Genomic DNA, 18,183 nt, shown 5'->3' with positions numbered 1-18,183 from the left:
GGTTTTGTGTTTTTCGCTGCTACACTGTTATTTTCTACACCTGTAATTCCAAAAAAAAAGATTGTTGTACAAAAATAAATTAAAATATAGAGTTCTTAATATACATTGTTAGTAATGGAATAAAATGATTAGGGGCAATAATGATATAGGAAATAATAATGACTTATTTATAAAAGAATTATTAAAAGACAACATACACATGGGGCTTGGAAAATCCTTTTCAATATTGCGACCATGTATTCTACGTTTCACGGCTGCAACCAATACCACAATGTAATATTAAAACATATAGCAAAGGCAACAGAACATACAAAATTCTAACTTTCACTATCAAGTTCTAATATAATGTACCTGACGCATTGGTAATATCTGACAATGCAGCAGCTCCTTCCATGTTCTTGGCAATTGGAGTGTTATTTTCTTCAAGTGTAATACCTGAAATAGGTGAAATTGATACACTGCAAGGAGTGTTGTTTGATCCACCAACAAGTCTCAATCCCACACATCTGCTCATACGTTTCAAATCTAGCAATTAACAAATATCACAGACAATAAAATTATGCAATACATCATACATCTGCAAGGAACATTGGTACAGAGACTGAACATCAGCACGGAACATTTGTAGACAAACTACACATACCTGTGAAGGAAGCTCTATTACTTCTATTAGACGAAACATCAACAACAAAGTTAGAAGGAATCTGGGGGGGAATCACGCAAAACATGTGTCTTACTTGCTAATGATTGTAAAGGAGACCTATTTCCCATTATAAAATGTGTATGCTACACATGGGTTTCAGAATTTATTTATGTAACAAATAAGATATGTATGATATGAAAAACTTACCAGACGATACTATAGAACCTGGTGTCTGTTGATTTGAAACTGTAACACCGGGACTAAGATTTTCTTGGCCAACACAAATATTTCTACGCTTCACAACTGTTCATGAAACGAATATAAGGACATGATTTAGATTCAAAAACAACATACGACCATAAAGATAAAGAAAGATATATATACCCGTTGAGTCATGAACATTCAAACCTTTAAACCTGTAGATAAAGACACAAACCAAACAAATCTGATAACAGTTAACGTGCATAATGATTAACATGACTGTATAATGAAAATAAACCTATAAGTGAAGTCCTTGCAGAGGTTGAATGAGAGCGTGGATCCATGATTAACAGCAAATCATCGGAGCATGGAACAAATGAGAAGATTATAGGAGGCTGAAGTTATGCAATAGAGAGAAACAAATTCAAAAAAATTCAAACGTACCATTCAGTTGCTACAATCGGGGAGCGGGTTAAGTGTATTTATGTTAGTTTCTAAAATGGGTTATAATGAATTTAAATGTGAAAGATCCATGGATATGTGTATAATGTAAAGTTTTATATGTAAAAAAATAAAATGGGTCATGGGTCATCGGTAAATTTTATGGGTAAAACTTATATGGGCAATAGTAGCCTTTAAGATTATATAGATGTGCCTAGAAAGCCCAAGTTTTTTCTAATTAACAACGGGAGAAAGCCCTAACTTATAATAATATAATATAATATAATATTATAGGCCACAATTCTAACTATTAATAGCAAGTTCAACAATATCTTAAATTATTGTGTTAAATTATAATTTTAGATATTTTGAATAATTAGATGCTCCAATAATATCCTAGTGGTGTCTTAAAACGCGAGGCATCACATGTTTCATTTTAAAGGCTCCACTAGGCATGTCTTATAATTTTTTCAATAAAAAAATTACTTCCCTCCTTTTTTTACAGTATATTCTCTCTCATTTTTTTCATTCTCTCCAAATATATTTCAAATATAATATTTTTTTAATGATAAATCACAACTATAAGATATTGTTGTTGAAGTACATACATGAAAATATTGTTCAAAATTATTAGAATATTATATTTTATAATATTTTTAAGACATTTATTATGACACTTTTGGACTTGCTCCTGATACCACGAAAGCCCAATTTGTTTTTCTAATTAGAAAGCCCAAACTTTCTTTTTGACGGTAGAAAGCCCAAACTTAATAATAATAATAATAATATTTTACAATGGGCCACACAAAGTGGGGGCCTTGTTAGTTTCAACTATCAACCACCTTTGCTCAAACCTAAAAATTTATTTAATGTACAACAAATGACACCTGTCTGAAATTACCACCTCAGTAACATTGGTTTCTCCGTCTTTGTGGGAGGAGAAACAAGTGTTCTTTGATCCCACCAAATTTTTTTATTCATTTCATCTTTTATATAAACACACATTATATATGTATACAATCTTTCTCAACTTTGGTAAATCCGAAGAAGAGAATATAACTAGCATTGCCTTTGATTATAATTCTCTCTTCTTTCATTTTACACCACACAGCAAAATAAATAAAAAACACTCAAACTTTTTACATCTTTGTGATGGATAATGCTGTTGGATCTTCCTCTCTACTCAAATCTTCTACTCAATTCACTACAAATCAAGCTAAATCATCATCAGTAATATTAATTATAGTTCCCCTTTATATATTTTACCATAAAACACACATTTTACACACACAAAAACAGAAGTGCCTTTTCTTGATTTAGTACTGACATTTCTTGATTTTCTTGAACAGATTTTTGGAAATAAGTTGAATTTCTCTGAAAGGAAGCTGACCCATTTCAGGAAAGCCATTTGTTTTAGGTGGGCTGGTTTTAGAATTTTGAATTGTGTGTTTAAAGTATGGAAAGTTTTTATTTTTTGTTTTCTTGGATGATGATGATTGTTTATGAAATGTACTATGATCTTATTTGTGTTGTGTGGTTTTAATTCAAATTCTTGTCTAATCACGTATTGATTTGGGTGATTCGGAATTTGCTCTCTGTGAAATGATTTGTTGGAATTTGGAAGTGGTTTATGTTGGTGTTTACATATGTGTGCTAGTGTGTTTTGAGTAGGAGGTGTTTGCGGAAATGACTGAGACAATCCAGTTAATGTTATGATCATTACTAATTTATCAGTTTTCGTGAGTACTTCCTATAGTTGGTTAGTTTTTGTTAGAGTGCTCTCTGTTTTAAGTTTCTGTTCCTGAGTTTGACAGAGATTGTCTCTGACAAGAGTTTTACTATATTCTCTTATGTACTTTCCCGGTACTATAAATTTGTTTCAACCAAAGGCTTTATTAAACTAGTCTTGCTTTATTATCCTGATGTACTGAGTTATTAAAGAATTAATAAAATTAGAATCATAGACGAATGATAATGACTGACAGATAAAAGATTTTACTACTGATTCAGCCTAATTTGATAACTTAATTTCTGTATGTGAAATTGTAAATTTTTCTAGTGTAACTTCTAGTTCGCAGAATACATATAAATCAACTCTTTTTGCATCCAATGTACCTTCGAATAGACTTGAAGATGTGAATGCTTTTCAAGATTAATGATCAATTCCATAAATTACTACTTCACATACTCATATTTGTCTTATCTATCACAGGAACAATCCTACTCTAAGCTTGAAGGCATCAATGGATTCCCCAAGGGTGACTCAAGAGCTTGCAGATACCAAGCAGAGCAACACAACTGGAACTCAAAATGGAAATGACCTGTTTAATGAAATGAAACACCGGTTTCTTAGTTTCAAAAGACATAAATACCAGTATGAACTCATAAGTCATAACTATATCTTTTTAACTTTAGGATATAATTTTATTAAAACTGTCTTCATTTATGTGAATTTCTTGATAGGGAAAACTTGGAGCACTTCCAAAATCTTGCCAAAAGTCAAGCCCCAAAGGTATAATGTTTACCCAACATGGTTTTTCAGCTCATTAAACACACACATGCTACATATTTTTTTTATTTATTAAAGAGGACTTCAGATTTGGCAGCTGGCATTTTGCTATACAACAGTCATAATTTGTTAACTGACAATATCAAGAACAGGTCCTTGTTATTGCTTGTGCAGATTCAAGGGTATGTCCATCCAACATCCTAGGATTTCAACCCGGAGATGCTTTTGTGGTTCGTAATGTCGCAAATTTGGTTCCTCCTTTTGAGGTACTGATAACCTGTATCTGCTTTCTCTTTAGCACAATTTCAGTGCCGAATTTTAATCATAGATTTTTAGTCACAGATTTAGCAGAAAACATCCTCTATTTGGTTGTATATTTGTATATTTTAATTTTTTTTTTATCTTAAAAACTCTTTGTATGCAGACTGGACCCACAGAAACAAAGGCAGCTCTTGAGTTTTCAGTGAATACCTTAGAAGTAAGTAGCGGCAGCTGTAACTACTTCAATTTCTTTTATTTTCTTCTTAATTGAATTAAGATCCTTTTTTGAGGATCAGGCAGTTGGTAGTCCAGGTGTAGCAACTACTGTCAGTGCTGAATAAGTATAGAGTTTGACCCTCATCATCTCCTTAATTAAAGGAGAAGAAAGAAAGGAACCTTGTGTAGTTGTATGTTTGGCAATTGGTACTATAGTAACCTAATAGAATTCATGAATTACTGTAATTAGAAAACCCCTTTAAAATATATGAACTATATTAGAACACATCAGTGCAACCTCTAGATTACAACTTACAAGTAATACCTTTACCTGGTCATTCTGTGCATATAGATGGGCCTGGAGAGGGAAAAAAATATTGGCAAAGATTAGTAAATATAGAATTTAGTATTTTCTAGAAAATTGATATGGATGTTAGATAACACATGCTGGTTATCAGACATACACAAAAGATAAACTAGTTTGCAACATAAATTAATACAGATTACATAAATACCTCAGCTGACTTCTATATTGTATACTATCAAATCCCGGATGGTGATGTGTCGGATACAATTTGTTAACTCTAAACTACTCTTCATGATCGTCCAAATTTAAGTGTGTTACGACTTTCTGCAGGTTGAAAATATTTTAGTAGTTGGTCATAGCTGCTGTGGAGGCATTCGTGCCCTAATGGGTATGCCAGACGAAGACAATTCAAGGTTTTGCATAAAATTCAGTTTATGTTGGTTGAGTTTACCTACATACATATCATGGTACTGATTTTTTGTTTATCTTATTTATCCACTTCAGAAGCTTTATTAGAAGCTGGGTAGTTACTGGTAAAAATGCAAAATTAAACACAAAGGCTGCTGCTTCCAATCTTAGCTTTGACCTGCAGTGCAAACATTGTGAAAAGGTATACTGTTGTTGTTGAGTACTAGTGTTCGTGGAGTGTACCATCTGATAGTTTTCAGTATCAATTCTGCTTTAGTTTACAATAATTTTTTCATCTAGTGTACCTAAGTTGCTAATTTTTTTCCTCGGCATAGTATATCTTTATTTTAAAATTACTACTTCTCTAGGATCATCAAATGTTGCCTTATAAGTTAAAATGTAATTAATATTTGAGACCATTACATGCAATCTCATGAAGTGCTTGGGTTATCACTACCTAGCTATGGAAGAACCTTGGCCACCGCTTGGGCCATCCTAGACTCTGAACATGACATATGTTTGTGTATGTGTATATATGTTTAGATCATTGAACGCAATTAACATAGACCGAGGAACTAAATTATGTTGCTAATCAAAGCCCTTGATAATTTTTCAGGAGTCAGTCAACCTATCGCTGTTGAACTTGATAAGTTACCCGTGGATAGAAGAAAGGGTGTCAAAGGGCTTGCTTTCTATACATGGTGGCTACTATGATTTTGTTAACTGTACATTCGAGAAATGGTCACTTGATTACAAAGCAACTAGCTCCAAGAAAGAAAGTGATGGATACTCTCTTGTTAGTAGAGAATTTTGGTCCTGAATAGTACTCTTTTCTTCATTGTGACATTAAATGTATTAGTTGTTTGTTGAATATAAAAATAATGAGCAAGTAGTAAAGACTTTTTAGATGTTTGATGCATATGCATAATTGTAATAAACCTCGTCTGCTGGGGATTGGGGTTGTGTAATTTGTGGGTTGACAGGTCTAGTTTTGATGTAATTTGTAACTGCTGGTGTCAAGTACATTTTGTTCCGATGAGACTCTAGTTTGTTTTTTTTTTTTTTGACAAATGCAAAAGATTTTCATTAAATTGAATATAATACGGCTGGGACAAACCCCAAAATTGTCGATACAACCAGGTGATAAAACAAATAACATACTAAAATCAATTAGATGATTTGTTGTCTGATCGTTTAACACATATAATTTAAAAATTCTTGAAACGAAAAACAAAATCAAAGACATCTCAGGCGATCAAAATTGCACAAGCATCTCTGAAAATAGCAACATCGCAATTAACCATATCACGTAAAAACTATGGTTAGCCCAATGTTCAGAAAAACAATCGCATAAAATGAGATTAAAGAAGCGGCACCCCAGCTATTTACATGCCGGACACCAACTATAGACATGCCGAAGGCATCTCAGCTATCTACATGCCAGATACCAGCTATAGACATGTCGAAATTGTAAACTCATAAAAGATGAACAATCTTTAATTGTGAAAGGTGAGCTCTTGCAATAATCATCACCGTCCCAGATTCGATACAGGTTTTGATTTCGATACAGGTTTTGATCAACAAAAATATCAGCAACTTCATCATCAACAGATCCAATACCTGATTAACCCAAGCATGATTAAGCAAAAACATAACAAACACTCCAAAATGAGAGACTCCAAAATGAGAGACAGATACACACTCCAAGAGGAGAGACACACAAATACCCAAAATAATTGATTTTATTGAAAAAAAATTAACGAGAATAAAAAAATGAAAGGATCGGGGTTTTCCATCGGAGAAAATCAGTAGAAATTCATCGATTTACTTAAAAATTGACAAACCCTAGGAGAGAGGATAGAGGAGGGAGGCGGCTCAAAAAAGATAGTCTCTAGTTTGTTTTAATGTTACTACTAGTGTCTACTGTTTACAAAGTGCAATCTACATGAATCTACATGAAAGTATGCACAATTTGTTTTTCTTAAGAAAAAAGGGAATTAATTTAAAAATGATACAACATATACAACAATTGAAATTGAACAAATGCTTAGATACATTGCTGTTGAATTTTTTCTTTTTGGAGAGACAGTCAAACGATTTTTTCAAGATAACATGAATATCTGTACTTGAGCAACCGATGGTGCAACCGATCGTCAATGCGACCCCATAATTTTTTTTGTCAAAACCAATAAAATCCAGTAAATCTGTAATCCCAGATAAAAAAATATCAAAGCATACAAAAATAAATCAAACTTTCGCGATTAAGGAGAGACTAAACAAAAATCAAATAATTTATCCTTTTTTCACTGATATAAAATTTAAGTGGTTTTTCCGTTTCTTTTATACTATCATATAACCCGTGCAATGCACGGATTACTTTTAATATTCGATAATTTTTAATGATATATTTTATAATATAATTTTCAATAGTTGAAAAATAGAATAAGTTATAACAATATATATTTTATAATAATTTGAAACTTGACTGAAAATAAATAATATAATATAATATGTTGTTCACAGGACCCGAGCCCTGAACCTGTAAAAATTGTTAAAATAAAGAATATAAAAGTTTAAATATAATAAGCTGTTCACGGGGTTCGAACCCTGAATCCATGAGAGCAGTTTAAATATTAATATAATAATATTTTATTATTACATCCAACGGTTCTCATCTTTCTGACTTTAAATGTCACGATTGTTATTTGTCGTACCAAACAACTGTACAGAGCAACCTTATAATAATATAGTATGATTCTTGAATTATTATATTCATAATTTTATTTCTATGAGTTATAATAAGAACTACGAAAAATTGTAAAAACTACAATATAAACAATACAGTCAAAACATTTTGAAATGCATGAAAAAAATTCAAATATCATAATAAAAACACCGTTTCTGTCTTTTTTAGATATTTCGAAAATCAGGAATCTTAGGAAATGTTGGTAGAATAATTTGATTTCTTGGTTACTATTTGTTATCGAATTAAATAGAGTTTGTTTATTTGTGTTTATAAATTAGTCCAATATTGAAAATAGTAATAAGTTATTTTTTTTAAGTAATAGGTTTGGAACCGAGAAAAAAATATTATTTTAGCGATTTTATTATTTTATCGAATGTAAAAGTACACAGTGTTTGTTATATTGGGATCGGTAAAAAATATTATTTTAGCGATTTAATTATTTCATCGAATGTAAAAATACACTGGTTCATTATATTGGGATAAGTGAAAAAAATTATTTTAACGGGATTATTAATTTATGAACTTAATCGAGGTTCAAATGTAGATGGGAAAAAAATCAGTTATCCGCCTCCTGTTTTGGAAGCAAAAGATTTGGAAAGCCAGCAGTGAAGACTGAAGAGTGAGCCCCCAGATTCGGAAATCAAGCAGCTTCAAAATTATTTATTCAAAACCATTTTAAAATGTGTGCAAATACCTCATACGCACACGCATGCACGCACACGTCAAACTTATCTACAAATTTACCCACCGTTTTGTGTAATATGCACACTCACAAGCACACATTTACACATGCACATACATGTAGCATTGGTCTATTTATACAAGCAGCTCATTCTTGGATTTGTTGTAAATCAAACAATCTCCCCAACAATTGAGAGCAATGTCACCAACTGCAGCAATGCTGATTCTTGTGAATCACAAACCAAGCTCAGGCTCATCTCAGGAGACATCAGGATCAACGGCATTTCCGTTTTTCGGAGGCAAGGGTTCCGGGTGTTTCAAGCGTTTCCTAGATTACATTCACGTATTCGAAGAAAGATCGAGTGCAGAACGAAGCAATGTGGAGACTCGGGGTAAAAATGCGTCTTCTGAGGCGGAGAAAATGGAGAACAGGCTTCGTGCAGTTCTTGAGTTCTGCTGGTAGTCGGAAGATCGCAGGAGGCTGATTTGGTTCGAGGTGTACCTTGAGTATGTAAATTACTATGCAATTATGTAAATGTTTTTAGCGGTTGTTGATGAAATTGAAGGGCCTTTACGGAAACAGCCTCTTTACTTTCTGGAATAGGTGTTAAAGGCCTGGTTTCATCTTCACCGGAAACCAGAATCAATAGAATTGAAAATTGTAAGCAAGATTGGGGCATCTTAAATCAAACCATTGCGCTAAATTCTTATTTATAATAACAATTTGACGGCACTAATGAAATGGCAGTTTGAATGACACCAGAAAAGTACTCCAAATATTAACATTGCTGCGAAAACCATGATGTCTGGAGAAGAAGCATTCTGCAGATTTATTGGCCCCGTTAAAGTAGCTTATACTTAAAAAATGTAGCATTGTCTCAATAACTTGTGACTTACAATTCAAAGGCTGGCATAATATGAGTTCTGTTGCATCTCAATATATAAATCATATCTATAGTCGAAAGGGAGGAAGGATTTTGAACAATAATAATACCAGGCCTGGTCACAAAAAGAGATGACACAGGAAGAATTTTACAGGCACGGCCACTGATCACCACACAACAAAAGCTCAAAATTTTTGTTTAGGAAAGTGAAAGTTCTCCGGCAGGAACAGATCTCTTTACAAGTTTAGCCCACGATTCGTTCGTCTCAGTAATCACCTTTAGCGCATAATCCTGCCACATTCAATGAAGTATACAATAATAAATTTAGAGTTCTCATTAGATAGAAATGGCATGATCTTATAAAAGTCAGAGCTAAAGACATTTTAAGATGACTACAACGGTCATAATGAAAATGCACTGTGTATACGAGAAAGCAGTCTGATCAGATACCTTGTTCGCTGCCTTGTTTCCAAGACCGAACTTATTGGCAGGTTTTCCATCGGGAATCTTGTAATCTCTAAACCAGTCCCTGATTGCAGTGAGAGTTCCCTGAAAAAAGAATTCCAACTCGTACCCACGAGATGACAATTTATTTAAGAGATATGATGACATCATACAATTAGTATTGCAGTGCTCAGGTTGTACTATTAGCAGCAGTGGACTGGACATCAACAACTTATGTAGGAATAAAGCTATTGACATGGGGGCTCTTTCTCATCCAACATGACCAAACTAGATATGTAGCCCATTAAAGAAAACAGTTCCAGATAGGAGAGAGATTTAGATATTGAATTTAAAATAGCGACCAGTATCTGATCTAGTCGAGTACAAAAGACAGCATAGAAATAAATCCGGACATAACTCGTTTCCGGATGGGTTTGAGATGTGACGAGTCATTTATATGTAATGTTTTTTTGCATATTTATTTACTGGAATTAGATGAGGAAACTTATTAGGATATATATTTTATGATGGGGTTCACAAAATGTCTGCACTTCCATGAAACTCCATGCTGCTTTCATATTTAATATGTGACAGTTGCAGACTAAAAGAACTAAGCCAACTGCTGCCTACAGACAAATGGTTTTATTATAGCCTGTAATTAAAATGATTAGGCACCTAAAAGTGATGATTCTCTAAAAACACAGGGACTGTGAACGCGGCAACCACAGGTGACTGAGTAGAATCATTAGTAATGATTCTTAGGTATTTTTAACGAATGTTTTGGTATTTTAAGCCAGCCTATAAAGACAGAAACTTTTGTATCTTTACGAAATCTGCACTACACTGTAGAAACATAAGATATAAACATGATTACATCTTTTATTGCCCACCAAAATCATACCGGGAAATGCTTCTCAACATCATCAACATCATTCACAAGTGAGGCCTTTGGATCATCCAGTGAAATTGCAACTATTTTCCAGTCAAGTTCTCCTTCATCAATCATCGCTAAAGCACCCAATGGCTTAACTTTCAAAATCTCGCCAATTTTTCCTCGAGTTTCCCCGATCTCAACAACATCAACTGTAGATCAGGGAAGGAACCATATTTACTTAGATATAACTATCTGTGGATTGGATAACATTATATATACATCATACAGAAAAAAAAAAAGAGAAAAGAGGGGTATACCTGGATCATTATCCCCAAATGCGCCCTCAACTTCAGAATTAGCTAATGTGGGGTCTTCCCATGTTTGTGGAAGCAGTCCGTAATTCCAGTTTATATTGTATCTAGGAAAAAAAAAGAGCTAATAAGATAACTTGGAAACGTTACAGCAGATATTCCAAGGAATCATCGAAGATTAAACTAAGGCCTAAGCATGTTTATAGACTTGAAGCGGAAAACACTGGCATGCCAACTTTACCCAAAGTTGCCAAAGATAAGGGAAAAACTTTACCAAAAGGCTTAATTATAATTTGAATTTTAAAGTATGATTCTGTGTACACATAAACCCTTGAAGAAAAAAGTCATACACATCAACCCCTTATGTATCAAATGTGTATATCCTCCCCCTTGCTCCAACTAACACTCCTGAATCATTAAGTGTTAGGTACCGGGTGAGGGTTATCACATGAAATAAATTAGACTGATACAGATTAATGTAATATATGAGAGAGGTTAATGTGTTGGACGGGAAATGGACTTAAAACTCTAATGGGAAGAAGCAATTTTCTGCCCCCATACCTCCCTGAAAATGTGGCATTTCATACTTTAGAACATTTGGCCCGAGCAAGGGTCATGATGTAAATATTTGGTACATTAAGGGCTGATGAGTATGACATTTTTCTTTAAGGGTTTATGTGTACATAATATCATACTTCAAGGTTTAAATTATAATGGTGATTAAAAAAAAAGTTTAAGTTATAATTAAGCCTTACTAAAATACATTTCTTAATTCTTCAACAAGATTATAATGAAGCATTTCAGGGTAAGCATGAGAATGATTCAAAATAAACTGCTCTTATTCATGTAATGATATAAAGTTCACTGATGACAAGACAAATAAAATATAACGAAGCACCCACTTGATGCACAGATAAAAAATGGCATACTTAGAAGTTAGACAAGGTAATACCGAAATATATGAGTTATATTACCAACCTTGCTTGTAAAAATTTTCAGTATAATATATGGAAAATTGGAGATTTAGAATTCCCAAGGATGATTCTTCACTAAACAAATTTTCATCTTTTTTTGGTAACTTTTACTTAAACTAGACGATTTAATCAGCATGAATAGCTTACGGGTAATAACGAAGTTTTCCCTTTTTAGTATCTTGCTTGATAGGAGTGAATGGCTCATCAGTAGCAACCTCCATCTTAGCACTTGATTCTTTAGGAATTTCAACAATAAAATTGAATACACCATCACCTACATGCAATGGTATATCATGCCAAGGAGAAAGCTGCACAACAAACAAACATAAATTCACCATGAGAATAAATCTAGCTTGTCAAAGAAGCAGAAGAACATCCACATTGTACGTGATTTGCCCAATAACACATGTTATCAAAGCTGTGTATTTTATGATACATATTTACAAACAGTTTTGGCTAATTAAACATAATACTACAATTACTCAAAGCACAATATCCCCGAACTTCATCCAATTAATCTCAATAGCATCAATCAATTTTTTTTGCAGAACTAACACTGCTGCAAACAACTGCAAACAATGCAGAATAGGGAACCTTCATAAAAATTTTGCACTTCACAATAATTTTTTTGATTATTATTGGATTAAAACACAAAAGATATCATGCATTATAATCTACTATAGCTTCCTACTGACTCTCACCAACTGCATATTAGCCCCAAATGCTAAAAATTAAATCTTTAACAAAAAGTAACTCTAATTTTACCCCCAAAACTCAAACACTAAATCTGCAAAACATAAATCAAAATCAAATCTTTAATTATAACAACCATAACATACACATTGCACGTGATTTTCCCAATAACGCGTGTTATCAAAGTTGTGCATTTTTTAATACATTTTTACAAACATTTTTGGCTAATTAAACACAATATTAAAAATTGCTCTAGGCAGAATATCCCCGAACTTTATCTCATTAACCTTAATAGCACCAATCAATTATCTGCAAAACTAACACCTCTGCAAACAATTACCAACAACTATAATATAGAAACTTCGTAAAAATTTGCACTTCACAATAGTCTAATGGGTTATTATTGTCGTTAAAGCACCAATGATATCATGCATTATAATCTACTACATCTTCCTACTTATTGATCACCTTTCGGCTTTCGCAAATTAGCCCCAAATGTTAAAAATCAAAACTTTAACAAAAAAACACCTCTAATTTTACCCAAAACTCATACTAAATCTGCAAAACATTAATCAGCATCAAATCTCTATTTATAACAACCATAACATACAATGCCAGAACAACAAAATTATCACAATCCATCAAATTACAAGCCCAAAACCCAAACAAAAAACAAAAAAAAGCCCAACAAAAACTAATCCAATTCATCAAATTATGCAAACAAACAGACCCTAATCACAAAACTTCAAAAACCCAAAAAAATCAAGCTAAAAAGACCCAAAAAGACAGTACCTTTCTGCCAGATTTTTCAAGAAAAAAGACACGATAATCAAGGGTCTCAGGCAAACCATCTTCTTTAGTGATAATTTCAGGTTTAAAAAGTGATTTGCAGCTAAAAAGTCTTTTCTTGGACAAAAAGCTTGGATTTTTATTGAGATTGAAGCAAAGATTGAGAGATTGATGGGGTTTTAGCAAATGGGGTTTGAGCAAGAATGAAGAATTAGCTGATACAATCACTCTTGTAGCCGCCATTTTGTAGTGGTTGGTGTGTGAGAGTTGCTGATGGATCAACTGTGTGTGGATATATAGCTTGGCAGTGTGTGTGTATAGGTGTGTGTATGGGGCCTCCAATGATTTGTGCACTGAGGATTTTTTTTAGTAACGTTTAAAGTGGCTTTTTTAATTTTGGGCTTTTATGAATTTTTGTTGCTTTTTTCATTAAGAGGAAAAAAAACTTTTATATAGAAAAAATTCAGTTTACTGATCCAATATTAAAAGTATATAACCAAGTTACAAATAATTTGGGGCAGATTACACTAAATTTCATTTCAACGGTGATCCAAATTTGGATCAGTGAACGGTCGTTGATCCAAATTTGGATCACTTGGTTTAATATAAAATAATGGTTTTGTTATTTGTAGTTTATGAGATTTTAAATTAATTTTTTATTATTTAATTATATAATTAATAACTGAATATAATTAATAGTTAACAACATTTATTTTTAAAATAAAACTTAAAATAATGAGAAAACATAATTTCATTAAAATTTAAAAATAAAAAAAAATAAAGAGGCACATATTGCACTTAGAGATGTATTAATTGAGTATTTTTGAGAAAAATATACTAATTCGGAAAATTAGTGTATATCAATGATATTTTGTATATTAATTATTGTAATAAATGTGTTTTTCGTGAATTAAGTGCACAATTTTAATATTTTTATGTATATTAATTTTTTTTGATTTAATTAATTTATGAAATGTTATATAAATTGTGTGGCGCCCTCCAAACTCGGGTCAGAAGTTTGGGGTCCATACATACACCTTATTTATAACCTGCTTATAACAATAATAAAGATAATAATAATATGCAGTGACCCTACTCACCAACTACCATGGATCGCAACATGTTAAAGTATGCACACAAGTCAAACAGATCTACTTATATTACAAACCGTTCAAATCCCAACTATTCAAACTCAGAGCTGAGTATTAAACATTATTACAAACTTTTACAAACTTAAATTATCCCAAAAAAAGCCTTCTAGCTCAACTTGATCAACCTGTACCCCTAGCTCTCGCGCTGGACTGGGGATCCTCGCTACCAACTGTTTTCTTTTTAACTGGAAAAGAATATAGACAACATCGCACAAATGAGCTAACTAGCTCAGCAGTCACAATGACAAAACTGAGAATAATGATCATCAGGTGAACATGGTTATGATATCAAGTGAACAATGGATTATGATTTAGAATTGGATATTATAGTTTCATTTTAAGAAAAACCAAGGTTAGGCTGCTGATCAGTCACGCACTAACCCCGAGCAGAGCACACAGCACTGCTCTAACTACTGGATCCAAGGCACACATTGGCCTAACTTGACCATTATATGGTCTGACCACGAATCTGGTCCACAATTTTATAAAAACAATCCAATTCTAACTTAATAACAGAATAAACAATAATAAACAATAAACAGAATCATTAAAAACATTGAGTGTTCAATAATGAAAGGGTTTCAATCTTCGTAAGGATCAATAAGGAAATTTCAAAGCTTGGATGCTGGGTAAGGAAAGAATTGGATAACAAAGGAAATGACATTTCAAAGTTTTAAGGATTTGGTCTTTCAAAGCATAAGATACAATGGTTTGAGTATGTTGGTAATTCAATTCAGTGTATGGTATTTAGTTTGTATGTATTTGTGGAGTAGTATTGTATATTTGTGGTTCATATCTGGGTATACAATAATCAATGGTCTCAAAAGAATCAGGTTTACGGCTCAAGATCAATAGCTGGATTCATGGTTAGGGTTCAGTGCTTCAAAGCACTTGCAATATAAAACATGAATATCAATCACTACAATATCTCGAGAAAGTTCAGAACACTTGCCTGGTACTAGCTTATTAAACTCCACTTGCTCTCAATCACCACTGTCTTACTCCTTGACTATCTGTTTCCCTTTCCTACGCCTTGCCTCTTCTGCTCACATACCATAAGCATCTATCAATATTTAACTCATATGATTCTATTCAATACATACTCCTATCTACCCTTCATTTTACCCAAATCCGATTAACAGATTGAAAGTTACGCAATAAACATGTAAACATCGAATATACAGACCGACAGTCAACCAACAAGTCACATATAACACATAACACGTCACATAATCAATGATATCTCATTTATAAAGAAGTCTCGGCTCATAAATAGGCTTTCGGTTACTTAAAATGATTTTCAAAACATTTTCCGAATTAAAACGGGTCGTTGGATCGATTTCGGAATAATAAATAGGGTTCGGTTGGCCAATTCTGGCTTCAAAACAATTTTATAATAATTATCGAGTCTTGGAAATAATTTAGATTAATATTTTAAAACTCGAAACTATTTTTTGGAATTTTTAAATCATTTTTAAATAATTAAATCCAATTAAATAATTAATTAAAATCAATTAATAATTAATTAAATCAATTAATTTCCGAATTAATTGACCAATTAATCAATTAGATATTAACTGAAATTAATTAACTAACTAATTCAGATTTATTTTTGAATTAAAAATAATTTTTAGAATTAAAATAATAATTTTTTTGGAATTTTCAGAAATTAAAATCGAATTTTTATAATAAAAATAAATAGGAAATATGATTTTTGAATAATTTTAAAACAGGAATCCTATTTTTGAAAACTCTGGAAAGTTCAGGGACTGAACTTCATCGTTTTCAAAAGATGAGGTACTAAATTGCAATTTTGACAATGGTCGCCGGAAAAACTTCGGGGATGGCCAGAGAATGCGTTCCCGGCATCCTCACCCCACCACAAGCTCCAGATAACATCTACAGACAACCAAGAATCGATTCATGCAATCAAAACATATCAATAACCCCGGACTTGGCCGGAAATTGGCCAAGAACTTCGCCGGTTTCCGGCGAAACATCGAAAACTTAAAAAGACAACTTCCTATGATTCAAGCATCCTCTGTTAACGAGCTATATACCAATTGATTGCAAATTTCATAAGGAACATAATCCACTATAAATCAACAGCTAATAACCCCTAAATCAAAAAGGCCCAAATTTCAATTGAAAACATTCATACGGGTTATAAACCCTAATTTTGAAATTCGAGAATTAAACCCACTTTTGAGCATGTTATTGAACTCCAAATCAAACGTATGACATATGAAAATCATCAGGAAAACAAGCTCTACAACATGCAATCATCAAATCATACAAACAATCACCCGAACAAAAATTCATATTTTTAATAAAAATAATTCAAAAATAAATAAATTTTCAGAAAATAAACCTTGATTTCTGCAGTGATATGGAACACAAAATCTGGTAATACTCCTTGAGACCTTCGATTTGGTTACTCCAACTTTTCCAACTGATTTCAATAACACCTTGAAATTGTAGTTTGATTCTCAGAAGGTTTTATGAATTTAGGGTTTTTCTCTGGAAAATTATATAATTAACTAACTGCAAATGATTTTGATACGAAATAAAATACAGTAAAAGACTATTTATAATTACGGAAAATTAGTATCCCGTTGGATCATTCCGGATATAAAACGGTACGTTTATTTGTAAAAATTGATCCAAACGGTATCGGTTTTCGGGATAATTATCCAAATTAGTACAATTTGTATTGCGGTCTTGGTCTCAGCGCCTGGTTACACGTACTACGAGGTGATAATTGGGATAGTTTAATAAAAAGCTCCCGTTTATCGAAAATACGAGTTTTATTGATTTACCGAAACGAATATTGTATCAAAAATGTTGCGCCGGGACCCGCGCAGGACAAACCGTACGCCGGATCGAAAAGGTCGAAACATGAAATATGCTCGGAATATTACAATTAGGTTAGGAAGGAGAAGGAGTTCCCGGAATAGTTTCGGGTTCCAAAAACGTAACAACGGATGACATCGGTTGGTTCCCGTTTTTATAAAATAGATTTTAAATACCCGAAAAAAGATTTTATAAATTTCATATGATCCTTATAAATTCATAAATCAACATAAAAATAATTAGGAAGATATGACAATTATCTATATTTTATTTTAGACATATAAAAATTAAAATACTCAATTAATAATATTTTTAAATATCCAAACATATTTAACACTTAACAATTAATTCATAGAACAGATACTGAACACATATATTAATTATTTATTAGCAAAAAATACTTACACGATATATCCCGGATATTACATCCTTCCCCCCTTAAAAGGATTCTGTCCTCAGAATCTCCTAAGAAAACAAATGAGGGTACTTTTCTCTCATATCACTTACCAATTCCCAGGTTGACTCTTCAACCTTTGGGTTTCTCCATAATACTCTTACTAGCTTTACCACTTTATTTCTTAATACCTTTTCTCTTTCCTCTAAAATTTTTATCGGACTCTCTACATATGACAAATCTGTCTGAAGCTCTATTGGCTCATATTCTATTACATGCCTAGAGTCTGGATTATACTTCTTAAGCATCGATACGTGAAAAACATTGTGAATGTGCTCCATGTGCGGAGGTAACGCCAATTTGTAAGCTACTTTGCCAACGCGCTTTAGAATCTCAAAAGGTC

The 18,183-nt window shown here is 32.6% G+C and overlaps 2 protein-coding genes across 3 annotated transcripts; one reads left to right on the top strand and one right to left on the bottom strand.

The window, feature by feature from the left end:
• Nucleotides 1-2,177: 2,177 nt before the first annotated feature.
• Nucleotides 2,178-6,027, top strand: LOC141687273 (beta carbonic anhydrase 5, chloroplastic). The gene is made up of 9 exons (XM_074492481.1): nt 2,178-2,515; nt 2,635-2,702; nt 3,498-3,659; nt 3,749-3,797; nt 3,947-4,060; nt 4,219-4,272; nt 4,909-4,991; nt 5,083-5,188; nt 5,603-6,027. The coding sequence occupies exons 1-9, from the start codon at nt 2,438-2,440 to the stop codon at nt 5,804-5,806; spliced, it is 918 nt and encodes a 305-aa protein (XP_074348582.1). The 5' UTR covers nt 2,178-2,437; the 3' UTR covers nt 5,807-6,027.
• Nucleotides 6,028-9,218: 3,191 nt separating this feature from the next.
• On the bottom strand, nt 9,219-13,713 carry LOC141683374 (soluble inorganic pyrophosphatase 6, chloroplastic). 2 transcript variants are annotated; one of them, XM_074488072.1, is made up of 6 exons: nt 13,386-13,713; nt 12,048-12,208; nt 10,933-11,033; nt 10,643-10,824; nt 9,748-9,864; nt 9,219-9,588 (listed from the first exon to the last, which is right to left on the bottom strand). In XM_074488072.1, the coding sequence occupies exons 1-6, from the start codon at nt 13,623-13,625 to the stop codon at nt 9,496-9,498; spliced, it is 894 nt and encodes a 297-aa protein (XP_074344173.1). In that variant the 5' UTR covers nt 13,626-13,713; the 3' UTR covers nt 9,219-9,495. The 2 variants fall into 2 exon arrangements, with proteins under 2 accessions (XP_074344173.1, XP_074344174.1); XM_074488073.1 differs by having other exon boundaries at nt 9,748-9,846; nt 13,386-13,707.
• Nucleotides 13,714-18,183: the final 4,470 nt, after the last annotated feature.

The sequence above is a fragment of the Apium graveolens genome, chromosome 9 (assembly GCF_009905375.1).
Source record: "Apium graveolens cultivar Ventura chromosome 9, ASM990537v1, whole genome shotgun sequence".
NCBI classification, from domain to species: Eukaryota; Viridiplantae; Streptophyta; class Magnoliopsida; order Apiales; family Apiaceae; genus Apium; species Apium graveolens.
The sequence above is the reverse complement of the archived record's forward strand: the minus strand, read 5'-3'. Positions and strand labels throughout refer to the sequence as shown.

Coding starts and splice junctions, on each gene's coding strand:
- LOC141687273 (XM_074492481.1), top strand. CDS start 2,438: ATGGATAATGCTGTTGGATCTTCCTCTCTACTCAAATCTTCTACTCAA. Junction 2,703..3,497: donor AGGAAAGCCATTTGTTTTAG/GTGGGCTGGTTT, acceptor TATCTATCACAG/GAACAATCCTACTCTAAGCT. Junction 5,189..5,602: donor AGTGCAAACATTGTGAAAAG/GTATACTGTTGT, acceptor ATAATTTTTCAG/GAGTCAGTCAACCTATCGCT.
- LOC141683374 (XM_074488072.1), bottom strand. CDS start 13,625: ATGGCGGCTACAAGAGTGATTGTATCAGCTAATTCTTCATTCTTGCTC. Junction 11,034..12,047: donor GGAAAACTTCGTTATTACCC/GTAAGCTATTCA, acceptor TTTTTTTCCTAG/ATACAATATAAACTGGAATT. Junction 9,589..9,747: donor GAAACAAGGCAGCGAACAAG/GTATCTGATCAG, acceptor TGAATGTGGCAG/GATTATGCGCTAAAGGTGAT.